The sequence below is a fragment of the Poromitra crassiceps genome (genome assembly GCF_964638095.1).
Source record: "Poromitra crassiceps genome assembly, chromosome: 17".
NCBI classification, from domain to species: domain Eukaryota; kingdom Metazoa; phylum Chordata; class Actinopteri; order Beryciformes; family Melamphaidae; genus Poromitra; species Poromitra crassiceps.
This window is the reverse complement of record NC_139635.1, coordinates 39,032,990-39,055,356: the sequence shown is the minus strand read 5'-3', so window position 1 is coordinate 39,055,356 and position 22,367 is coordinate 39,032,990. Positions and strand designations below refer to the sequence as shown.

The 22,367-nt window shown below is 46.2% G+C and overlaps 1 protein-coding gene across 1 annotated transcript in view; it reads left to right on the top strand.

The window, feature by feature from the left end:
- The window catches only part of pappa2 (pappalysin 2), a gene marked incomplete at its 5' end in the record, with an annotated part of 155,678 nt that overhangs the window by 84,526 nt on the left and 48,785 nt on the right, over positions 1 to 22,367 (top strand). The window contains 5 exons of the mRNA XM_083654116.1: positions 12,642 to 12,838; positions 13,009 to 13,122; positions 17,534 to 17,669; positions 19,018 to 19,192; positions 20,526 to 20,591. Of these exons, the coding sequence (XP_083510242.1) occupies positions 12,642 to 12,838; positions 13,009 to 13,122; positions 17,534 to 17,669; positions 19,018 to 19,192; positions 20,526 to 20,591 (688 nt within the window). The remainder of the gene's footprint in view (positions 1 to 12,641; positions 12,839 to 13,008; positions 13,123 to 17,533; positions 17,670 to 19,017; positions 19,193 to 20,525; positions 20,592 to 22,367) is intronic.

The following is a 22,367-nucleotide window of genomic DNA, read 5'->3' as shown; positions in this document are numbered from 1 at the left end:
CAACAAAATGCTTCACAGCTGTAGAGTAGACAGTAGTAAAGTAGACAGCCTGCACTTAATTAGGCTGATTAGGCTACATTTTCGGCAAAGCAGAAAGCTGAGGGGACTATTTTTGTTGGCGGAGGAATAAATACAGAAATCATATATTTTCTCAGCTTTTTGTCATTTTTTTAATCAGCTTTGTTTAATAGAACTGTTGTATAAAAGCAATATCACACTCGAGGTCGTGCTGTTGTTGGCAAATATTGGCACTGCTGTGATTATCTTCGGCACTCGGCCTGCGGCCTTGTGCCTGCGACCGAATCACAGCAGTGCCAATATTAGCCAACAACCGCACTCCCTCTCGTGTGATATTGCTTATATATATATGTAAGGGATAATGTATTGTGAGCCGGTGATTACTGTGGAAATAATGACCGACAGGTGAATGATTTAGCCCGACGCGCAGCGGAGGGCTTAATCATTCACCTGAAGGTCATTATTTCCAGTAATCACCGGCTCAGTATACATTATCCCGCTTAGAACACGGCCTACAACTAAATCATTCAATAATCTGACAAAAATAATTATTCAAATAGATTTTTTAATAGCGTTTTCAACACAAAGCGGTTTCATTCGTAATTGGCACACAAGACACCACAGCTGCAACTGGTTGGCCTAATTAGTAGCGTCTGCGGACAAAAGGCTCTTATCAACTGATTAATCCAGGTGTGGCAGAGCAGCGGTCGGTTGTCGAGAAATAATGACCGGTGAATATTGTTGATTGACCAATCAGAATCGAGTATTCGAGAGAGCCGTGTTCTAAATATATATATATATATATATATATATATATATCCCCCCCACCCGAGTGAAATGTTATAGGTCTCTCATGGTTCTAAATATGGCTGAATCACTTGGTTTGACCAAGTAAAAGAAAATGATAAGCATTTTCCGAAATGTCTACGCAAAAAAGAATGGCGGATGAAATCTCTTGGTGCATATGCCGAACCAAAAAGAGGGCGTGACTTTGGCACTCTATTCTATTCTATTCTATTCCTACGCTTGTGCTAATAGCCTTCCACACCACGCGGGCCCGTCTGGCCTACCGCATCCATGTGCCTCCACACCACGCGGGCCCGTCTGGCCTACCATGTGCCTCCACACCACGCGGGCCCGTCTGGCCTACCGCCTCCATGTGCCTCCGCACCACGCGGGCCCGTCTGGCCTACCATGTGCCTCCACACCACGCGGGCCCGTCTGGCCTACCATGTGCCTCCACACCACGCGGGCCCGTCTGGCCTACCATGTGCCTCCACACCACGCAGGCCCGTCTGGCCTACCATGTGCCTCCACACCACGCGGGCCCGTCTGGCCTACCATGTGCCTCCACACCACGCGGGCCCGTCTGGCCTACCATGTGCCTCCACACCACGCAGGCCCGTCTGGCCTACCATGTGCCTCCACACCACGCGGGCCCGTCTGGCCTACCATGTGCCTCCGCACCGCACGGGCCCGTCTGGCCTACCGCCTCCATGTGCCTCCGCACCACGCGGGCCCGTCTGGCCTACCGCCTCCATGTGCCTCCGCACCGCGCGGGCCCGTCTGGCCTACCGCCTCCATGTGCCTCCGCACCGCGCGGGCCCGTCTGGCCTACCGCCTCCATGTGCCTCCACACCACGCGGGCCCGTCTGGCCTACCGCATCCATGTGCCTCCGCACCGCGCGGGCCCGTCTGGCCTACCATGTGCCTCCACACCACGCAGGCCCGTCTGGCCTACCATGTGCCTCCACACCACGCGGGCCCGTCTGGCCTACCGCATCCATGTGCCTCCACACCACGCAGGCCCGTCTGGCCTACCATGTGCCTCCACACCACGCGGGCCCGTCTGGCCTACCATGTGCCTCCACACCACGCGGGCCCGTCTGGCCTACCATGTGCCTCCACACCACGCAGGCCCGTCTGGCCTACCATGTGCCTCCACACCACGCGGGCCCGTCTGGCCTACCATGTGCCTCCGCACCGCGCGGGCCCGTCTGGCCTACCGCCTCCATGTGCCTCCGCACCACGCGGGCCCGTCTGGCCTACCGCCTCCATGTGCCTCCGCACCGCGCGGGCCCGTCTGGCCTACCGCCTCCATGTGCCTCCGCACCGCGCGGGCCCGTCTGGCCTACCGCATCCATGTGCCTCCGCACCGCGCGGGCCCGTCTGGCCTACCGCCTCCATGTGCCTCCGCACCGCGCGGGCCCGTCTGGCCTACCATGTGCCTCCACACCACGCGGGCCCGTCTGGCCTACCATGTGCCTCCGCACCACGCGGGCCCGTCTGGCCTACCGCATCCATGTGCCTCCACACCACGCGGGCCCGTCTGGCCTACCATGTGCCTCCACACCACGCGGGCCCGTCTGGCCTACCATGTGCCTCCACACCACGCGGGCCCGTCTGGCCTACCATGTGCCTCCACACCACGCGGGCCCGTCTGGCCTACCATGTGCCTCCACACCACGCGGGCCCGTCTGGCCTACCATGTGCCTCCACACCACGCGGGCCCGTCTGGCCTACCATGTGCCTCCACACCACGCGGGCCCGTCTGGCCTACCATGTGCCTCCACACCACGCGGGCCCGTCTGGCCTACCGCATCCATGTGCCTCCGCCGGTCTGTGTTTCTCATGGAGAGGCTGGGGCCGGATGAGACATCAGCCCCACTGTTGTGGTGTGTGGTGTTCCTGCGCCGCCTTTAAAGTCATCCACCGTGCAACGGAATGCTCGCCCCAAAGTTCCTCAGTCTGCGCTAAGTCAGGGCAATGAGGCCTTTGTGGTATGTACTGTATGTCTCTCTGGTCATTTTGCTAAATATCCTGTAATATTCTAAGATATTGCGGGAAAATTTACAGATGAAGTGGATTACAAAATTAACTGGACAATGTGTGTGTGTGTTTTTTTTGACTGGTCGCTGCGTTATTTTCACCGACAGCTTGTTGGTTGTTATTGAATGTGCGACGAGGATACGGGTTAAGAGTGCTTGTTGCATGGCTACAATTTCCATCAGTCTGTTTAGGGGCACGGTGGCACAGTGGTATGGCTGTCGCCTCACAGCAATAAGGTCCTGGGTTCGATTCCTGCCTGCGACACTGTGGACATTCCCATGCCCTCAGTGCCTACGGCCCAGGTGGGGTCGTCAAAAGGGCCTTTCTGTGTGGAGTTTGCACGTTCTCCCCGTGCTCCCCTGGGGTTTCCTCCAGATAGCAACCCCCTGCTAAAAGCGTGCAAAAAAAGTCAGTCTGTTTTGTCAGCAGGGGAAGAATCAGCCATTCAGTCTGAAAAAACAAAACAGACTGACTGGCTGATCCTTCCCCCATGACAAAACAGACTGACTGGCTGATTCTTCCCCCCCTGACAAAACAGACTGACTGGCTGATTCTTCCCCCACTGACAAAACAGACTGACTGGCTGATTCTCCCCCCCTGACAAAACAGACTGACTGGCTGATTCTTCCCCCCCTGACAAAACAGACTGACTGGCTGATTCTTCCCCCACTGACAAAACAGACTGACTGGCTGATTCTCCCCCCGAAGAATCAGCCAGTCAGTCTGTTTTGTTTTTTCAGGGGGGGAAGAAAGTGGAGACGGATCCCCCCTTCCTCCACAAAGCGAGCCATGCCGTGACTGAAGCTATTACATCTCTTGTTTTACAATAAAAGGCATGATGACTAGCGAGGAAAACAATTTGGCAAAAACAGCTTTTTACAAATTGCAACACTTAGGGAGTAATTATTCAGTTGAACGTCTTAGTCATAGACAGAATATTTGTTTGGGTTTTCTTGCTGCAGTTGCCTGAGCCAGTTAACTCCTGCTACGCCACATTGGCTTTCTCTTGCTTTCTATTGGTTCCTGTTTTATATGATCCAGAGCCGTGTATATAGAAGAGTCGCGACATCTCCATTCACTCCAATGGACTCCAATTTTTCTTGAATCAAATTGTCCATGATCAGCTTTAGCATTCAAAAGTAGCGTGAGACCCTTTCCTGGCTGTTCATTGGCTAATGAGTCACGCATTTTGGTCCTCCGCTGACGCCACTCTCTCTCTAGAGGACACTAATATCATCTACTGTAGTCCTACGCTGTTTTATATGATCTACTTTTGATTTTAATATATTTTTAGAGTGTGTGGGCCAGTGCAAAAATAATGAGACAGATGGACACACACACACACACACACACACACACACACACACACACACACACACACACACACACACACACACACACACACACACACACACACACTTGATAAAACTGTTTTAAATGAACCCTTCTCTTTCTCCATTTGGCTGTCGCATCTGTCCCAGAGTGGACAAATGTAGTGAAGTAAAAAGTAGATTACTGGCTCAAAAATATACTTGAGTAAAGAGTAGAAGTACAGTTTAAAAAAAGGAATGTGAAAAGTACTCACTCCTAAATACTTTTTTTTTTTTTACAAAAACAAAACATCTAAAAGTGTCCCTGACAGGAGCCTGGGGTTGGGTTCGTTAGGCTGATGGGGTGCACCATCATTGGGCTTAAGAAGACCTTCAGTCTCTCTCCCTATAAAAATGGGGGTCCATGGTCTAATTTTGTGTCAGTTTAGGGGTCGTTGATGTGAAAAAGTTTGAGAACCACTGGGTTAGAGTAGTGCTGCTTCCAGATAAGGATTTTTAATTATTGACCTGCTTTATTGAATAAAGGATGTTTTTGGCATGCACCCCCTAATAATAAAACAGATGGTCTTAATAGCCTGGTCAAAGTGTGTCAATCAGTCTCCCCTCTGTGAAACTTGACTCTGATTCAAAAGATTTAATCATTTTCACAGGTGTTGTCAAAGCGCAGGCGGTCTGTTTGGCGCAGGGTTCAGCGTTGCCTTGCCAAATGAACTCGGCATGACAATACGGTGTTGAATTGTCTCGGCTTAATTTGATTTTTATCAGAAACATGTTTCCTTTGGCTAATTGAAGCCAATTTTGACATCACTGACTAATCGCTCTATCTGACTTCTCCGGCTGTTAATGAGGACAAACTTCTGAAGTCTCGGATGTTTTCCGCCCTTTTGATGAATAGTTGCTGCATTACAAGCGGCTTGCGCTTCCCACTCGTTTGCTCATGGCTTAGGTCAACTGTATCATACAGCAAGGATGTTAGAAAGCTTTATCGGCCCATTTCACAGCAGCCCTTTTGAGGTGGTAAAAAGCAGGAAGTAAAGCAGCTGTACGCTAATACCATTAATTATGCTTCCATACTGTTTAGGTGTTCCAGTGCCAGGTGCCCTCATTAATGCTAATGATTACATTACTGCGTTATTATTTCCTGCTTTACCACCTCAAAAGGTTGCTGTGAAATGGGCCTATTTTTAGAACAATATCAACTACAAACTTAGTGGTCCTCAAGCTGTTTAATCACAACATTTCAAAGTGCATCTCTGTCAACTGGGCACAAATATATATTTTTTTATGTCTGATTAATTATGATCAGACGCTCCTTTCCTCTCATTTGTATTGATAATGTAATGTTTCTTTGCTAAATTGCTGTTTACATTTTTTACAAAACCTCAAGACATTTGATTGATATTGCCAGCAGGGCTCCCGGAACCGCCCCCAAATACAATCTAAGCCGTCCGGAAATTAATGTGGGCCGTCCCGAATTTAAAATCGTTGTTTTTCTATCATTCTCATTCTCAGTACCATTTTATTTCTCCTCACAAAAAGCGCTCCAGGCAGCACTCTTTACACACCAAAAAAATGCTATGCGTGAATACAGCCTTCAGTAACGTGTGTGGGTGTGTGTGTGTGTGTGTGTTGTCGTCAAGGAGGTTTAATAAGAAATGTGTGTGCTATACAAAACATTTTCATCGCCGTTCATTGTGACATTCGCTCCCCCTCCCCCAATTTACATCCTCCCTGATGCAAATGTTGGCGCCCCCGGGAGGACGGGAGGTCCTCAAAGAGCACATGAAGCGGGTCTCAGAGAGGGTCTGTGACGTATCAGACTGAAAACACATTATTGCCTGAGATGAAAGAGGGTTGAGAGGCGGGGCCATAGCGTGTCGATGATGTGATTTGACAGTTCTGTGGACTGGAGTTGGCGTTGGCCAATCATGCCGTGTTCCGCCCCCAAATCGAGCGTGTTCTGGCGCTACGCGAGTGGGCTCCGCAGAGAACCGAGGAACAGGCTGCCTCCGCGTTAGAAAGCTGAGGCAAATGTGCCGCCTGCCGGCTTGGAATGTCCGAGGGTCCGGGGTAAGACCCGCGGACGTTAACGTTATTCCTGGAATGCGAGTTTAACGAACCAGTTACATGTCCTATGCATTCTACATTAAATGAAGACATTACCGTTCATTTTATTTTGTATGTTACATAGTTATTGGCCAAGTATATTAACATTTATGGGCTTAGAAAAGTCTGCCCATGTAGGCACTAGGCGGCCATCTTGCCTGCAGAATTTTCTCCTCGAAATGAAGACTGATTGACAGCTGCCATGTCGTGATATGATTGGTTGAAATGGGGTAGAAATTTGATAGTTCTTCGTTACGTCGCCATACTGTAGATTACGATTACAGTTATGAATGATATCCCGAAAAATGAACTTGTGATGTGAAAAAGTGTGAAAAACTAAAGAAATTTGATTTTTGTGTGCATACATTATTCAATAGGTGCACTGAATACCCAGGTATGCAAACTAAATTTTTGGGGAGTTCAGCTCGTCTTTAAGCTAGAGCCCTGCTTGCCAGACTTTTAAACAATTCAAATCAGTTTGAACATAGGTATGGTATAGAGACACTGCGGAGCGCGTCATCATTCAGAAACCACGCCCAAAATGGGGAAAACACAAACCCCCCCCCCCAATCCTGGCATTCTCCTATGTCGCGTGCATGGTCGCGTGTTGCACACAAAGATATTATATACGGAAGATGAACACTCCAACTTACTTCATTGACGGCAACATCCAGATTTTTCTTCTCGCCAATTCTCAATGGCTTCCTTGTTTTCCTCGGGAGTACAAAAAAACTTTAACTGCCGATTTTTTACATTTGTTGTCTGCGCAGCCCCACCACACAACAGCTTTTAGCTATGTTTAATTCAAGGAATATGACGCTGGTGTGTGGAAGTGAACGGAGAGCTTCCCCCCCGTGATGGGCGTGGCCTATTTCATGCAGTGTCTCTATATGAGGTATATGAGGTATGAAACCTACTGTACCTGTACATAATTGTGAAGCACAGACAAACCTTCAGAAAAAGCCAAAGCCAGCCTGTGCACCTGGGTTTAGGTGTTGCTGGAGATGCCATGCTCTCTGCTTCCACTTATCTTACATTGTGAGAGGTGATAAGTAGTCTTCACAAAACCACAGCTGTTCTTGTGAGGTATGCAGAGGACACAGATGCTCTGCCAGTAACCATGGTTATTGGCAGAGCATCAATTGACAATGTGATACGTTCAAGATAGTTTGATCAATCTTCATCAAACTAAATGCAGACGATGTCTGGACTGTCAATATGATGTCTGTAAGCCATGTGTCAGTTGATTAATGTGGTGTGCTGGTACAGTTCTAATATTCTTTCTGAGGCTTTCAATAGGGGTTAGCACCTGTGACTTATCCCTTTATTTTGTTTCCCCACTTTCACCAACGTGGTAGTTGGACCACAAGGTTGTGAGTTTGTTTTTATTTTTTTATGTCTCTCTCTCTCGTAACGGGACAAGCCCCGTCTTTTATTGTCACACGAACACATGCATGCGGCCACAACACACTCATGCTGACGGTGGCCGGTGAAAAGTGTCCTCTGCATTTAACCCATCCAGGCATGTCCTTTCCTCCGGGGGGCAGGCCAGGAGCAGTGGTCGCTTTCTCGTACAGCGCCCGGGGACCGACTTCGGATGTTGTCGTCACTGGTCGGATGACGATGACGATCTGATCTTCTGCATGTTTTTAGTGGGGGGGCTATATACGGAGGAACCCCCTGGGGGAGCACGGGGAGAACATGCAAACTCCACACAGAGAGAAAGGCCCTTATGACGAGATACCCCACCTGGGCAGTAGGCACTGAGGATATGGGGGGGAACACAACCACAGCGCCCACAGTGTCCCAGGCGAGAATCGAACTCAGGACCTTCTGACTGTGAGGCGACAGCTCTACCACTGAGCCACTGATTTCTCCCCTGATTTTTCTCCCCAATTGTACTTGGCCACAAGGTTGTGAGTTCAAGTCTCTGATCGACTTTGACCATTCATCAGTCATGTTTTAAGATGTATATAAAATACTCTACTTTGAATAATAATATTTTTTATCTGATGGTCCACCCCCCCCCCCCCCCACCCGCAAAAAAAGTCAAAATTAACTTGTTAAAATCCTTAAAATTACTTCCCCTCCTTCTGCCTCATTAGAATGTCCAAAGCAACCAATCAGGGTTATCTAGAACAGTGATACTCAACCCGAGGCTCTAGAGCCACATGCGGCTCATTTATGAGTACCGTAAATTCCGGACTATAAGCCGCACCGGAGTATAAGCCGCACCTGCAAAGTTGACTGTTTTTTACATATATAAGCCGCACCGGACTATAAGCCGCGGGTGTTTTAATGGTATTTTTTTTTTTTTTTTTTTTTTTTTTTTATTGTGTTTTAATGTTTAATTACCATATGTAAGGGTTCATGCACAGAGGGGATTGTCGGGAAAGAGATGGCTGTTTGAGGAAGCTCCCATTTATTAACATTTCAACAAAACAACATAACACAACACCACCTGTGTTTCTTTTTTACAGTGCACACAGTGTCATCAATCAATCAATCAATCAATCAATCAATCAATCAGTTTAATACATGTCCCAGAAGGGCACTTTGGTTCACATCAGACAGTAGTGGATAATTACAACATCATTACTAGTTTGAGATTAGTAATAACGGCACACTTCAGAATTGAGATACATTATTACTAGTTTGAAAGTAATAAAGGCACACTTCAATATTATACAGTACATAAACATTTGTTGCAATATGTACAGATTCCAAAGGACCATCTACTGCCCTCAGCCGGGTCGCCACGTGCGCAGCGCCACCGATGCATTAGCTCCTCAAACAACGCAAGTGGCTCGCTGTCATCAGCGCCAGATGGATGTATATCGGAGGAAGAGGGGGTGGGGGGGGGGGGGGGGGTGGATGATGCAAGAGCTGTAACAAGGCAGGGGGTTTGGGGGGGGAAGAGCTCAGTTGCAGACGAAATGCTGGAGGCGGGGGGTGGGGTTTAGGGGAGGGGGGGCGGGAGGGGGGGGGGGGGGTTTTGGGGGAGTGCGTGCGTGACCGTGTGTTGGCCTATAGTCCTTAGGGTCCATGAGTGTTTGTGTGTGTGTGTAAGGTCTGAGCCTCCGCCGGCTAAACACAGCGTTGCTGTGGAGATCATACAGTGATCATACAGAGATCATACAGTGTCATACAGTGTGGTGAAAAGAGGGCAAGAGAGGAAATTAAAACAGAAGTGGATTTATAGTTAGAAAGAGTGCTAAAGAAGAGAGAATTCATTTTTTTTTTTTTTTTTTTTCTGAAAAAAATCCATAGATAAGCCGCACCGTTATATAAGCCGCAGGGGCCAAAAAAGCCCAAAAAACGGGAAAAAAGCCGCGGCTTATAGTCCGGAATTTACGGTAGTTGTGGCTCTTTTAAGTCCTACTTAAAAATACATTCATGAATTAAAATCGAATAAAATAATGTGAGGAAAGGGACTTTTTTTGGATTGTGGCTCTTTCAAAGCTATTTTTTGTGTGGGTGTGGCTCCTGAGTAGGGCAAGGTTGAGTGCCACTGATCTAGAACATATCTAATCACAGCATACAAACAAGGGCTTTAACTGCTGAATACTGGACAGGGATTGGCTCCAGTATTTGTGATGTCACGAATCTTGCTCGTTGGAAATGGCCTTTTCAGTGAGCTCAGAGAAACGTTCCACTTTCAGCAGACGATTGTGGAAACAGCCTTCTAGTGTCAAACTCTGCACAGTGAAGCTCACACATCCAACTGTAGGAACAAGAAGAACATGTTTTTTTTTGTTTTTTTTACTTTAGGGGGTCTTTAAAGGAGAATTTCAGTATTTTTCAACCTGGACCTTATTTTTGTGTTTCTTATGGTAAATGGTAAAATGGTAAATGGCCTGCATGTATATAGCACTTTACAATCAGTAGGTACATTCACCCATTCACACACCGATGGCAGCCGGCTACCACGCAGGGTGCCGGCACACCATCGGGAGCAATTTGGGGTTCAGTATCTTGCCCAAGGACACTTCGACATGCAGCCTTGAGGAGGCGGGGATCGAACCACCGACCTCTTTCATCCAAAGCGATTAGTGGAGATGACCTGCTCTACCTCCTGAGCTACATCCTGAGGTGTTTAACTGACCAGTCAGAGCAGACATGTTTGAAATTGGTGCAGTATTGAGCAAGATCGCATCAGCCGGCCAGCAGCTGCAAATGGCTACAATGTGATCACATGGGGCAAATCGCCCGTCAATGTACGTCCACTAAAAGTGCTCGTTTTTTAGCATCGAACAGGCTCAGATTGTTATTGTAAAAGAGAGAGATAAAGAAAATGAAGGCTGTATTTACCCTCTCTCTGCCTGCTGTCCATCACATTGGTAGTACAGGTAGAAGCTCCCGTTGCCCCCGCTCTTCAGTAAGTAATCCGTCTAACGTTAGTCCGGCGCAACTCCCGTGAGACTTGAGCGAGACTCTCACGAGACTTGGATCAAGCAGAAGGTAACTTATATCTCTATAATAATGTCATGATGGAAATAATCAGATCCTGTCGGTGGTAAAAAAAACAAAAACAAGCCCGTTTAGTGCAGTAGGGCCGTGTGGGCAAAGCGGCTGCCAACTGAAACGATCGTGATCAATACTGCAATAATTTCTGTTCTGTTACATTACATTAAAAAAAAAAAAAAAAATAGGGTCCAGGTTGAAAAATTCAGAAATTCTAATTCTTAATGAAAAGGAAATCAAGACTAAAATCACACAGTGCAGAAAACTCAAAGCAGGTGTTTGACATAATTTGTCAATGCCAAAATACCTGGATGTCATCATTGCTGATTGGGGTGTGGCCAGACGTTTCAACTCACATAGCCTAGTGCAGCAGCGTGTTTCTAACCCATGTGACTTAGCATTGTTTTATTCTATAAAGTGATTAGCGTCGTCTGTCTGTTAATCGTAAGTTGCAGTATCACACTACTTCTCCCTTTCGTTAGTTTCTCCTCACGTCACCAATGAGAGGCCTTTGGCTCAGTAGGTCAAACATCAGCCTTTCATATGGAAGGTTGTGGGTTCGAATCCAGGCATGTCCTTTCCAAAGTCGTTATAGTCATCGAGGACAAATTAGTCATTAAGGACAAAGAATAGAACGTTTGGCCGTGGTGAACAACTCCAGAAATGTGATTGTAATGAAAAGATGAACTTGACAGAAGTCCCAGGTCAGCGCAATAGCCAGTGTTAGAATGTTCGATCTTCACATCTTGGTGTGTGTCTTTATACCTTCTGTAATGTTTTGGCTATCCGTCTGTCTTATCAAATATTGTGCTTGGACCCCGCAAATCACCGCTTCTGGCTGTATTTCTCTCCTCTCCTCTCCTCTCCTCTCCTCTCCTCTCCTCTCCTCTCCTCTCCTCTCCTCTCCTCGTCTCTTCTCTTCTTTTCTCTTCTCTTCTCTTCTCTTCTCCCCTGTTTTCCTCTCTTCTCCTCTCCTCCTCTGAAGGTGAGGTCAGTTTTGACGTGTTTTGAAGTTTATGGTGTGTTTGAAGGTTTCTGAGTAGGCCTTCAGTGTCATTTTACTCCTTGAACCCGGTGCAAGCTCATATCAGGGACTGTTAAAGATGCTATGTACGGGATGTGACCAAAACGTGTTGCACTAAATTAAACCTTATTACTCTGGCACTGCTTTCTGTGGCCCTTGGGTGTCACTTCAATGCCAATGTACCAGAAAGGAATTCTTGAGATTTGACACGCACACACACACACACACACACACACACACGCACACACGCACACACACGCACACACACACATGCACACGCACACGCACACGCACACACACACACACACACACACGCACGCACGCACCCACACCAGAAATTGTACTAGAGACAAGCAAAACAAACCTCTTTGGGGCTACTGGCTGTAACGCTCATACCGGTAGTTGTGTTTCTTCTTCTTTGGAAAGCGTTCTCACCACTGAGTTGAGGCTTTGCTGCTGTTTTCATTTGTCGACTTATTGCCCGTGGCCCAGCTAGGTGGTTTTGAGGTTAAACTAACTCGCCCCAGGTTTCCCACCACGTCCTCTTGTGCCCGTTAAACATTCCAACATTACTGTAATGTTCACGCTAATGGGAGTCCAAGATCAATTGTTGCCATTTTACAGTCTGTTAACAGCCGAAGTAGGAAAATATGTTTGAGTTGATATAGCCAACATTGCGAGTGGCCAACAAAAGTACAGAATAGATCGATTTCCCTCATCCCTTTGTTCATTGAAAATCGAATAGTACGCGGAAGTACTAACGAATGGGAATGCGGGTAGATTGAGTGAACACCCCTGAGAAAGCACACCTTGCGTTCTTTTTAGAAGTCCTCCTGACTGTTGTCATGTTGTCTTGTGCGTCTCCGCAGGTCAGCCCAGTCAGTGTTACGTGTTTGATGGCGACGGCGTGTGCGAGGAGTTTGAGCGGGGCTCCAGTGTTCAGGACTGCGGTTACTTCACCCCGCTGGGCTACTCGGACCAGTGGGCGTCGACCGCCGCCGCCTCCCACCAGGACCCCGGCCGCTGTCCCGCCCAGGCTGCCACCGGGGAGCCGGCCCTCGCCAGGGTAGGAAGTATGACCCGCCGCGGGGCACCTGTAACATGCCACGTTAGGTGCACACGTCTTGGAACAACGATACATGGACACTGGTCCATGAAAATGTGTGGGTGTAAGATTGGAATCTCTTTATGAATGCTTTAATGACCATTCCGTATTTGCCTCCTTCTACACTCAAGTTCTGCAGGTCCCAGCACCCGGAGGTGAGCGAGAAGCCCCCCGCTGATGCCTGGTTTCCCTGCACAGCGCAGGCCGACCTGTACAACGGCCTGGAGCATTCCGTTTGGCTCAAGGTACACTGTGGCTGGCACATACCTGCACTCTAATCATCTTTCCCCTCCGCTGAATAGTTGATTTTATTTTATTTTTGTAGTTACACAATATGGTTTCAGTTAGTTTTAGGTTTTTTTTAAAGGCTAGTTTACTGTATATTTTCTATTTCAGTTAACGAAAATGTTTTTTTCACCTAGTTTTAGTTTGAGTTATTTTCAATAACCTTCACACACACGCGCGCACACACACACACCTGACAATTACTTTTTGTGACTGTCTGTAATGGTCTACCTGGCTATTCTATTCTTGTAATGGTCTACCTGGCTATTCTATCCTATATATTATCTATATCTACTTATATATCTACTGAACAATTGCCAGATTAATAGAATGCATTATTTACCATATAAATGATAAATAACTAATTCAGTTAATATAATTGTTCGTTCTTTCAGTCCGTTGTGAATTAGGAGTCTACTCACTATTAAATGATCTGTAGATTATTACCAAATCATAACTGACCCTTTACTTATTTTTTTCTCTCAATTTGTGACTGAATATGCATGAATCATAACAGATCATTGAGTAATGAGCATTTGCCAATTTACTAATGGTGGGAAAACAAATGTTAAGGACAAATTAAGTTTCGCAAAGAAATGCTTCCATAAGTCACGCATGGGGAGTCGGGAGTCATAAATGGTCCACAAGTCATGAATGGCTTCTCAGCAACAGAGCCAACAAAAGTTTGGTAGTCATGCGTAGATCATTTAGTCATCATGAATACATCATTTACTAATAGTTTATTATGGACCCAGAACATGAATAAGAATAATTCATTGTCGACTGTTATTAATCATTTGTAAATGGTTCTCAAACATAATTAGCTAATTGTTTCTTCGTGATTAAAAAGCACTGGCAACATTTTTAATGTATGAAATATTGTTAAATCATGCCTTGACACAGCATCTCACCACACTAAAATTGAGCAGGCAATGCGGGCGAGGCTGAGCAGCAGGCAATGCGGGCGAGGCTGAGCAGCAGCCGAGCTGCATATGTGAGCCCGTGTAGCGGGCGAGGCCGGGCGTGCGTCTGTGAGCCCGTGAGGCGGGCAAGACCTCGAGGGATAACCAATGAGGAATGAGGAGGAGGAGGGGAAGGAGGACAACCACGAGGCACGGTAGGCTCTCTGGTTAAAATAGCTGCTGCAGTTAAAATAATAATAATAATACTTATTATTATAATAATAATAATAACATTTATAATAATTATAATAATTATAATAACATTACATTTATATAGCGCTTTTCTCAGTGTTCAATAATACAATATCTTTGTTGCTGCAGACACGCTCTGGCCAAGAGTGGGGACGTTCTGGTTTGTGTAACACCGTCTTTTGACCTGGCTTTCCATTCCAGAGCTGTGTCTGCTTCTCATATTTAGTGTTCTAGTCTCATTTAATCTTTCCACTGTCACGTTCCCACGATCAGCACGGCAGCTCCAGACTGAGCGTAGGCTAGCTGTTGACTAGACACATGACTTCACAACCTTGTCTGTCAATGCCGTGGATTATTGAGTCCTTCACAGCCATGAGCTCGCCTCTTTTCTTCTCCTCGCACATGCTCATTCATTTTCTCTCTCCCTCTCTCTCTCTCTCTCTCTCTCTCTCTCTCTCTCTCTCTCTCTTCTCTCTCTCTCTCTCCTTCTCTCTCTCTCTCTCTCTTCATCATTTCCACTTCATTGCCGAATGACTCATCCTCTCCATCCCAGTGTCTTTTATGGAGGCCGTCTTGGTCGGGCCCATCTCCGCAGCCTCCCTGGAAGTCTCTCCTCCTCCTCCTCCTCCTCCCTAAAGGCTCTTTCAGCGTTTTGAAAAGGCCTACTTATCACAACCACGTCTGCCAGCTCCCTCTGAAAACACCTCGTCCCCCCCCCCCCCCCCCCCACACACACACACACACACACACACACACACACGCGGCGAAGTGTTCTCTCTCGCGCCGCCCTCTCTCCTTCGCCATCGCGTCGCTCTCCGTCTCTAAAGCCTTCCTGATCGTTTCCATCCTCACTGGCTCTCTCTGAAAGCCCTCCGTCTCTTTTAACATCTTCTGCTGCTCCATCTGGAAGGGTTCTCTCATTTTCTTGAAGGCTTTCCCCCATTTTTCTCTTCATCTCCGACTCCTCTTTGAATCTACATGCAGTAGGCAATCACTTTCCATTATCGTTTCTTCTTCTCTGGAGAGTACTTGTCTTTCTCCTTTCCCTCCCTCCTTCCTTCCGACCATTTATCTGTTACCAACAAATTGTTTGCATGCAGTCCATATTCCCCAACAAAACACTCAAATGATATATTATGATCAATTGCAATAATGCATGCTGTGCCGCTCTATGCAGTCAATTCAACAGCACAACCAGCAGGTCCGCTCAGGCTACATCCATTTTTTTTTCTTTTTTTTTTCTTGTGTAAAAATGCTTTCCTACTTTTCCTGCGGAAAACGAAAACGAAAGAGATTTGTATTGATTTTAGACAACCCCCCCCCCCCAGCTCCACAGAGCAGTGTTATCAGTGGTCAGGCTGTAATATCTAGGCACCATCATTGACAACCATCTACGTATTTTCTAATTTTCTTTGCTAGCAATAAGCTAGCAAAGACAATTAGCTAGAGGCCTATTTACAACAGACATGACAGACAACAACAACAAACACCAGCCAATGTTTAAATCTTTGCCCTATAGTTGTCCTACTGTACCTGTAAATAGCTTTTGTAGATGGAAGCACTTTGGGTTGCCTCCTATAGCGTCATCTCCTACCCTAAATGGCAGTATGCCCAAAGTTAGACCCTATCTTAAGAAGTTCTTAAGTAGGAAAATGTAAGAGGTTCGTAAGAAATTAGACTGTTCCTAAGAAAATATTGAGGAATTGCACTTAAGAGCCTTCTTAGGAACTTCCAAAATTGTCCTATTATGTCATTTGTCTTAAGATCTATCTTAAGAACACATTGGTGAATCCGGCCCCAGGGCTCTTGAGGGTGGACGGGAGAGGGTGAGAGGAGGATTGGGTTTGACAGAATGTAGGGAAACAGTGGATGGATAAATCCAGAAGGAGGTGGTAATGCAACATAAAGGATGCCAACTGCCATAAAACACCACAGAAGAGAAAGAAGAAGCCATCTAGAACTGTACATCTACTAGTAGCTTATGACCTCATCACTGTCTGTGACCTCACTGATTTATGACCTCCTCCTCGGCCACGCCTTATTTAGACTCATGTATAGACACATTTCCATTCAAAAAGGGGGAGGTCAACTCACACTGGACCAACAATTTTCGAGGCAATAAGAGCAACGGTGCATCTTGCAACTCCGGATGGACAGATAGACAGACAGACACACATAGACAGACAGACACACAGACAGACACAGACAGACAGACAGACAGACAGACAGACACAGACAGACAGACACACAGACACACAGACAGACAGACAGACACACAGACACACAGACACACAGACAGACACACAGACAGACAGACAGACAGACACACAGACAGACACACACACACACACAGACAGACACACAGACAGACACACAGACAGACAGACACACAGACAGACAGACAGACAGACAGGCAGACACACAGACAGACAGACACACAGACGGACAGACACACAGACACACAGACAGACAGACAGACAGACAGACAGACACACACACAGACAGACAGACACAGACAGACAGACAGACACAGACAGACACACAGACAGACAGACAAACAGATAGACACACAGACAGACAGACAGACAGACAGACAGACACACAGACAGACACACAGACACACAGACAGACAGACACACAGACACAGACAGACAGACACAGACAGACAGACAGACAGACAGACACACAGACACACAGACAGAGAGACACGCCTCCAATTATAGTAGTAGGATTCGAAGACTATAAAACTTAGAAGATTCCCTCCAAACATGTTTTAAGATGTATAAATTATATTTGTGTGATATGGTTTTTCCACAAAAAAGGTGCACATAATGCGTGAAAGCTGGGAGAGCACAAGACGAGAGAGAGACAGAAAACATGACATTGTTTTTGTCTGTTGTGCATTAAAACTAAAGCAACTAGCCTGTTTTGAAAATGTAAGGAGTAGAAAGTACAGATATGTGTGTTAAAATGTAAGGAATAAAAGTAAAAATAAATACTCCGTAAAGTACAGATACCTGAAAATCCTACTTAAGTACAGTAGCAAAGTATTTTTATACATAGTTACTTCCCATCTCTGTTTACAACATTATAAAAGGTCTTAAATTTGGCTTGCTGAAACCTGCAGATACTTTGGATTAGCTGTTACAGAGATTACAAAGTGTTAATATTATTATTGTTATTAATGTTATTATTGTTAATGCTACCTTTTCTCCAGGTGGGGTTTGTCCATCCTGGAGTGGCAGCCTCTGTGATAGTGTACCTGGCTTCAGACGGGTCCTGGTCTGGGGAGCAGTGCAGAAGGACAGTCACCATCCTCCTGTCTGACACCACTGGCAAGAACCACTCACTAGGTACAGTCACCATCCTCCTGTCTGACACCACTGGCAAGAACCACTCACTAGGTACTTCACTTTTTACCTGCTTTTTTAGCTGGACGGCATGGCCCAGCTGTAGAGACCCGAATCTCGGTAAGTGAGTTAGTCGCTGAATGAGTGATGAAGTTCCACCATTGGTCGGCCGTGGCAGGTGGCACACCACTACACGGTGCGAGTTAGTGAATGCGCGGTCTCCTGACCAGACAGGGCAGGACGCTTACTAGCCAGCACTACTCGCTTGAGTTTGACCTCAGGGTGCGTTGACCTGAGGGTGAGTTCACACCGGGGGCGGAGAGTAGCATTACTCGCTCGAGTTTGAATTATTCGCAAAGTTACAAAATTTAAACTCGAACAAACGAGGCTACATTAATTTCACGTCATTTGTGCCGTGAAACTTCGCTTTATCCACCTGATTCGCGGTGCCCGGGGTGAAACGGTGTCTGCTCTTGCATTTGCATTGACATCGTATGTAATCTCGCTGTGCAAATTTGTGAAAATGCGTTCAGTGTGAACGCCCAGTCAGAGAGTGCTGCAGCTGTAGCCTGCAGCTAGCTGGCTGGCTGGCTAATGAGCCCAGGCCATGACAAGAGTCACATAAACAAATGGGATAAAAATGTGTCAGATGATGGTTTTGTACATGTAAGACAAAGCTACATTCAACAGCAGCAGACAAGAGTTCTGGCTAGCATTAGCATCGCATAGCAGCTAGCCGCTAACTGCTAGCTACAGATCGCTTGCTGACAGCACTGGGTTGCAGCAGGTGCGCATAAGTTCAGACCTATCCTATTTTAAAAGTGTCACTAAGTCCGAGTTTACGCGCTACTAAAAAAATAACAGTTGCACCAAGTGAAATTGTTCCAACTTAGGCATAAGTTACAACTTAAATCTTACACCTAGCCCTTACTAGGTGTAAAGTCCTCCATAAAATAACGGTTGTCAGCTGGCATAGTGATTGGCAACTTGGCACCATGGTGCATCCAGTGAATTATACCGGCTGTTTTCGTCGCCAACGCGTTCTCCGTGATAGAAAGATACAGAATCACACAGTGCTTTACACACACACACACACACACACACACACACACACACACACACACACACACACACACACACAGGGCGGTTTTGCCCTCAGATTTAAAGCGTAGATTGTATCACTTTTGAGAAAAATTGGATAATGCTGTCTTGGGCTGTGCAGAGCAACATAAATATGAATATCATATAGCCTATACTAGTTTCCCTAGTGTTGTTTGTATAGCAGCAATGAGTTTGTGCTTAATACTAAACGAAAGACACATGACGTCTCCCCCCCCCCCCCCCCCCCCAGGCACACATGATCTCTCCTGCCAGCGGAACCCCCTGGTGGTGAATGTGACCCATGACCTGTCGCGCCCCTTCTTCCTCACCTCCTCCGTCGTCCTCCTCTTCTCCTCCCCCAACGTGGCCGTGGGGGGCGTGGCTCTCAGGACCTCCTGCCACTTCAGCGCCTTCGCCCTGACCGGGTGCGCATCAGAGGGTGGGCTCTCCCACAACTACCTACCTACTGCACACACGCACGCACGCACACACACACACACACACGCACGCACGTGGCACACATGCGTGCGCAGACATGCACGCATACAAACACACACGCACGCACACACACACACACACACACGCACGCACGTGGCACACATGCACGCACAAACACACACAAACACGCGTGCGCAGACATGCACGCATACAAACACACATGCGCGCGTGCACACGCGCACAAACACACGTGCACACACACACACACACACACACACACACACACACACACACATGTCCACATCCACACTCAGGATGCTCTTCAAAAGTGCTTCTGTTGTGAACCTAGTCTTTGCCTTGAATTTGAGGTTGATTCCAAAATGTGACTGAATCTGCACATATGTATGAATAATATTTATCCATATATACACGTACATTTACATTGACACATACATGTATCAATTTAAAGGTTACCATTACAGCTCATTAACCTGCAAATAATCACTAAACTCACAGGACACTATAATATGAAATGAATCTAAGACAGCAGGTCTAGCAAATAACTTGAATGTTCACAAAAGTAATTTCTTGTAAATATACTTAAAGTGATAATCTCGAAGATTTCGGTTTTGTTCTCTTTGGCGACACCTATGGCGATGAGCAGTAATTACAGGTGGGATCCAAACAGTGTTGCATACGTTAGTCAGTTTGTTCGGCCATAGTAACGACCCGCAATGCTACAGTAGCAGAGACCGGAAAAAGGTAGCTTATCCTACTTGACACAAGAGTTGTCGGGACCCTACAGTAACGTGAAGAGTGAGTCTATTGCATTAGCTCCGCCCACCCTCTCTGGGGTGTCTCTACAGACACCAAGTTCATAAATGCTGCAATACTGAAAATGCAAAGGCTTCCATCAATGGTCCATAGGCTCAATCACCATTGTGTTAACCCAGTCTGCGATAGATAGTGACTTAACAGACATTTATTTACATAAATGAGATAACTTTAAATGAGAATTAACAAATGGATACACTAACATTTCCCTTTTCACATACACAATCCATACAACCCGACACGACGCAGGTGGAAAGTGGACCATAGAGACAGTTGTAAAAATGTTAATGTTACGTATTACAAACACTAAAAATACATGAGCAGATCTCATGATGTCAGATCACTGAACCATGCTTTTCAGATGTACAGACACTGACTAAGCTAATGTAAGATAAGATGACATTTTGATCTAACTCAGAAAGGATGATCATTTTAGGATTTCTAGTTACTCTCTGTGTCTCTCCCTCCCTCTCATCCCCGCTACAGCTGTCTGCGACAGCCCTGTCAGATGGACAGCTGCACTCCTCCCCAGCTGGATCACGCCTCCACCAGGTAGGCCCTGTGGAGCACATGGGTGGACCAGAGTTATTATGCTTTTGTATTTTCCATTATTTTTATTTTTATTTTTCGTTTTCCATTTTTGTTTGTTTCCAGAGTGGGTTTGTTCATTTCAGTTTAGTTTTTATTGTTAAAAATGTTTAGTTTTAGTTTAGTTTTTATTAGTTTGATTTATTGATTGATTGGTTGATTTATTGATTGATTGATCGATCGATCGATCTATGGGGGGTGTTTGTCAGGGGCCAAATTGAATTTAAGAAGTTCCGAATAGGTACAGTATTACAATCCAAACACAACACTTTGTGAAGGCAATTGACTCATACTGTAGCTGTTAGTCTCTCCCCAGACTTGATCAAATATGACGTTGAATCGCTCCGCTCCACTTACTACATAAATGAGTCTGTGCCACTTCACAGCCCTCACTGGTGCTTTGAGCGGGGACAATTGAATGACTGACAGGTCATAGCACTAATCAGAGAGTGGTTCATTTTCAAAAGTCAACAGAGTCAGGTTGGGTGGGCGCGCCTGATCCCTAAAGTCATTACCGATTGGTTTGATTTGGTCCCTGGTCTCATAAACAAGACATACAAAGACATACATCAAAAAACAATACAGATCAATCAAGTGTCAAAGAAACAATTGACATATTCAAGACAAGTCCTAGAACCAATACAATGATAGATGAAGAGAACTACTCAGAACACATTAAGCTGAATTAAAGAAAAAGATGAGCATGTGGGAAAGTCACAGGAATCTTATTAATCAGCCATGCTTTAGCTAACTACTTAAAGCTGTGAAGGGAGTTGGCTGATTTAAAAAGCAGGTCCAAACTGTTCCACTCTGCAGCTCCAGTGTAAGAAAAGGTATCCTTACCAGCCAGGCTTTTAACACGTTCACTGCCAATGGCGAGTTGACTCGTCAAAAAAATTCCAACGGTTCACTGCCAATGACGAGTTGAGACGTCAAAAAAATATATTTTTTTTTTTGACGGTGCTACGTGGATCAATGCCCCCCACGTCTCCTATAAAGTTATTGGAGCTACCGAACGTGTACAACCCATTCCACCGACCCACTAAGTGGCAACAGTGCTCTCCTGACTAGAGGAAGGCAAGCAAAAAGCAGTGTGATCAAGCCATTCTCATGAAAATGGATTGGCGAAAACGCTTTCGTTTTCGCGCTGATTGCTGGCGGTGCGGGATTGCAAATTTGCATAATAGATTACGGGTGGAACACACTTTGAAACACGCAGCATAAATATGACCAGAATCGCAAAAGCTTCATCAAAGCTCTCAACCAAAACTCCAAGTAACGAGCGAGTCCATCCAGACTTCCTCAAAGAGCGGCCGCGCAGACAGGCACAGCAGCAGCAAAGCAATGAGACTGGTGACGCGAGGTTACAGCAACAGAAACGAGCTTGTGACACGGCCGCTGCAGCCAAGAAGAACACACACGGAGGGAGGAGTTGGAAGCAGAGGGGGGTTTCCTGCTGTTATGGAGGAAATTACTGTTCAAAACTATTGTTTAGATGTCTGACGTCTTACTGATGCCAAAAATGAATGGTTAAAGTGACTGTTCTATCGAATTTCACAAAAAGCCGTTTATCTCAGAATAATTTTTCTGACGCTGAAACCATGCTGTATTCAACTGCTAATGCTTACATAACTACTAACTCTACAAACTAACTCTTTTAGACAGAGAAAGCACACATTCTATTAGTTCTTTTGAGATATTGTGTGTTCACAAAATCTTAGCAGAAAAGAATCCTCGGGT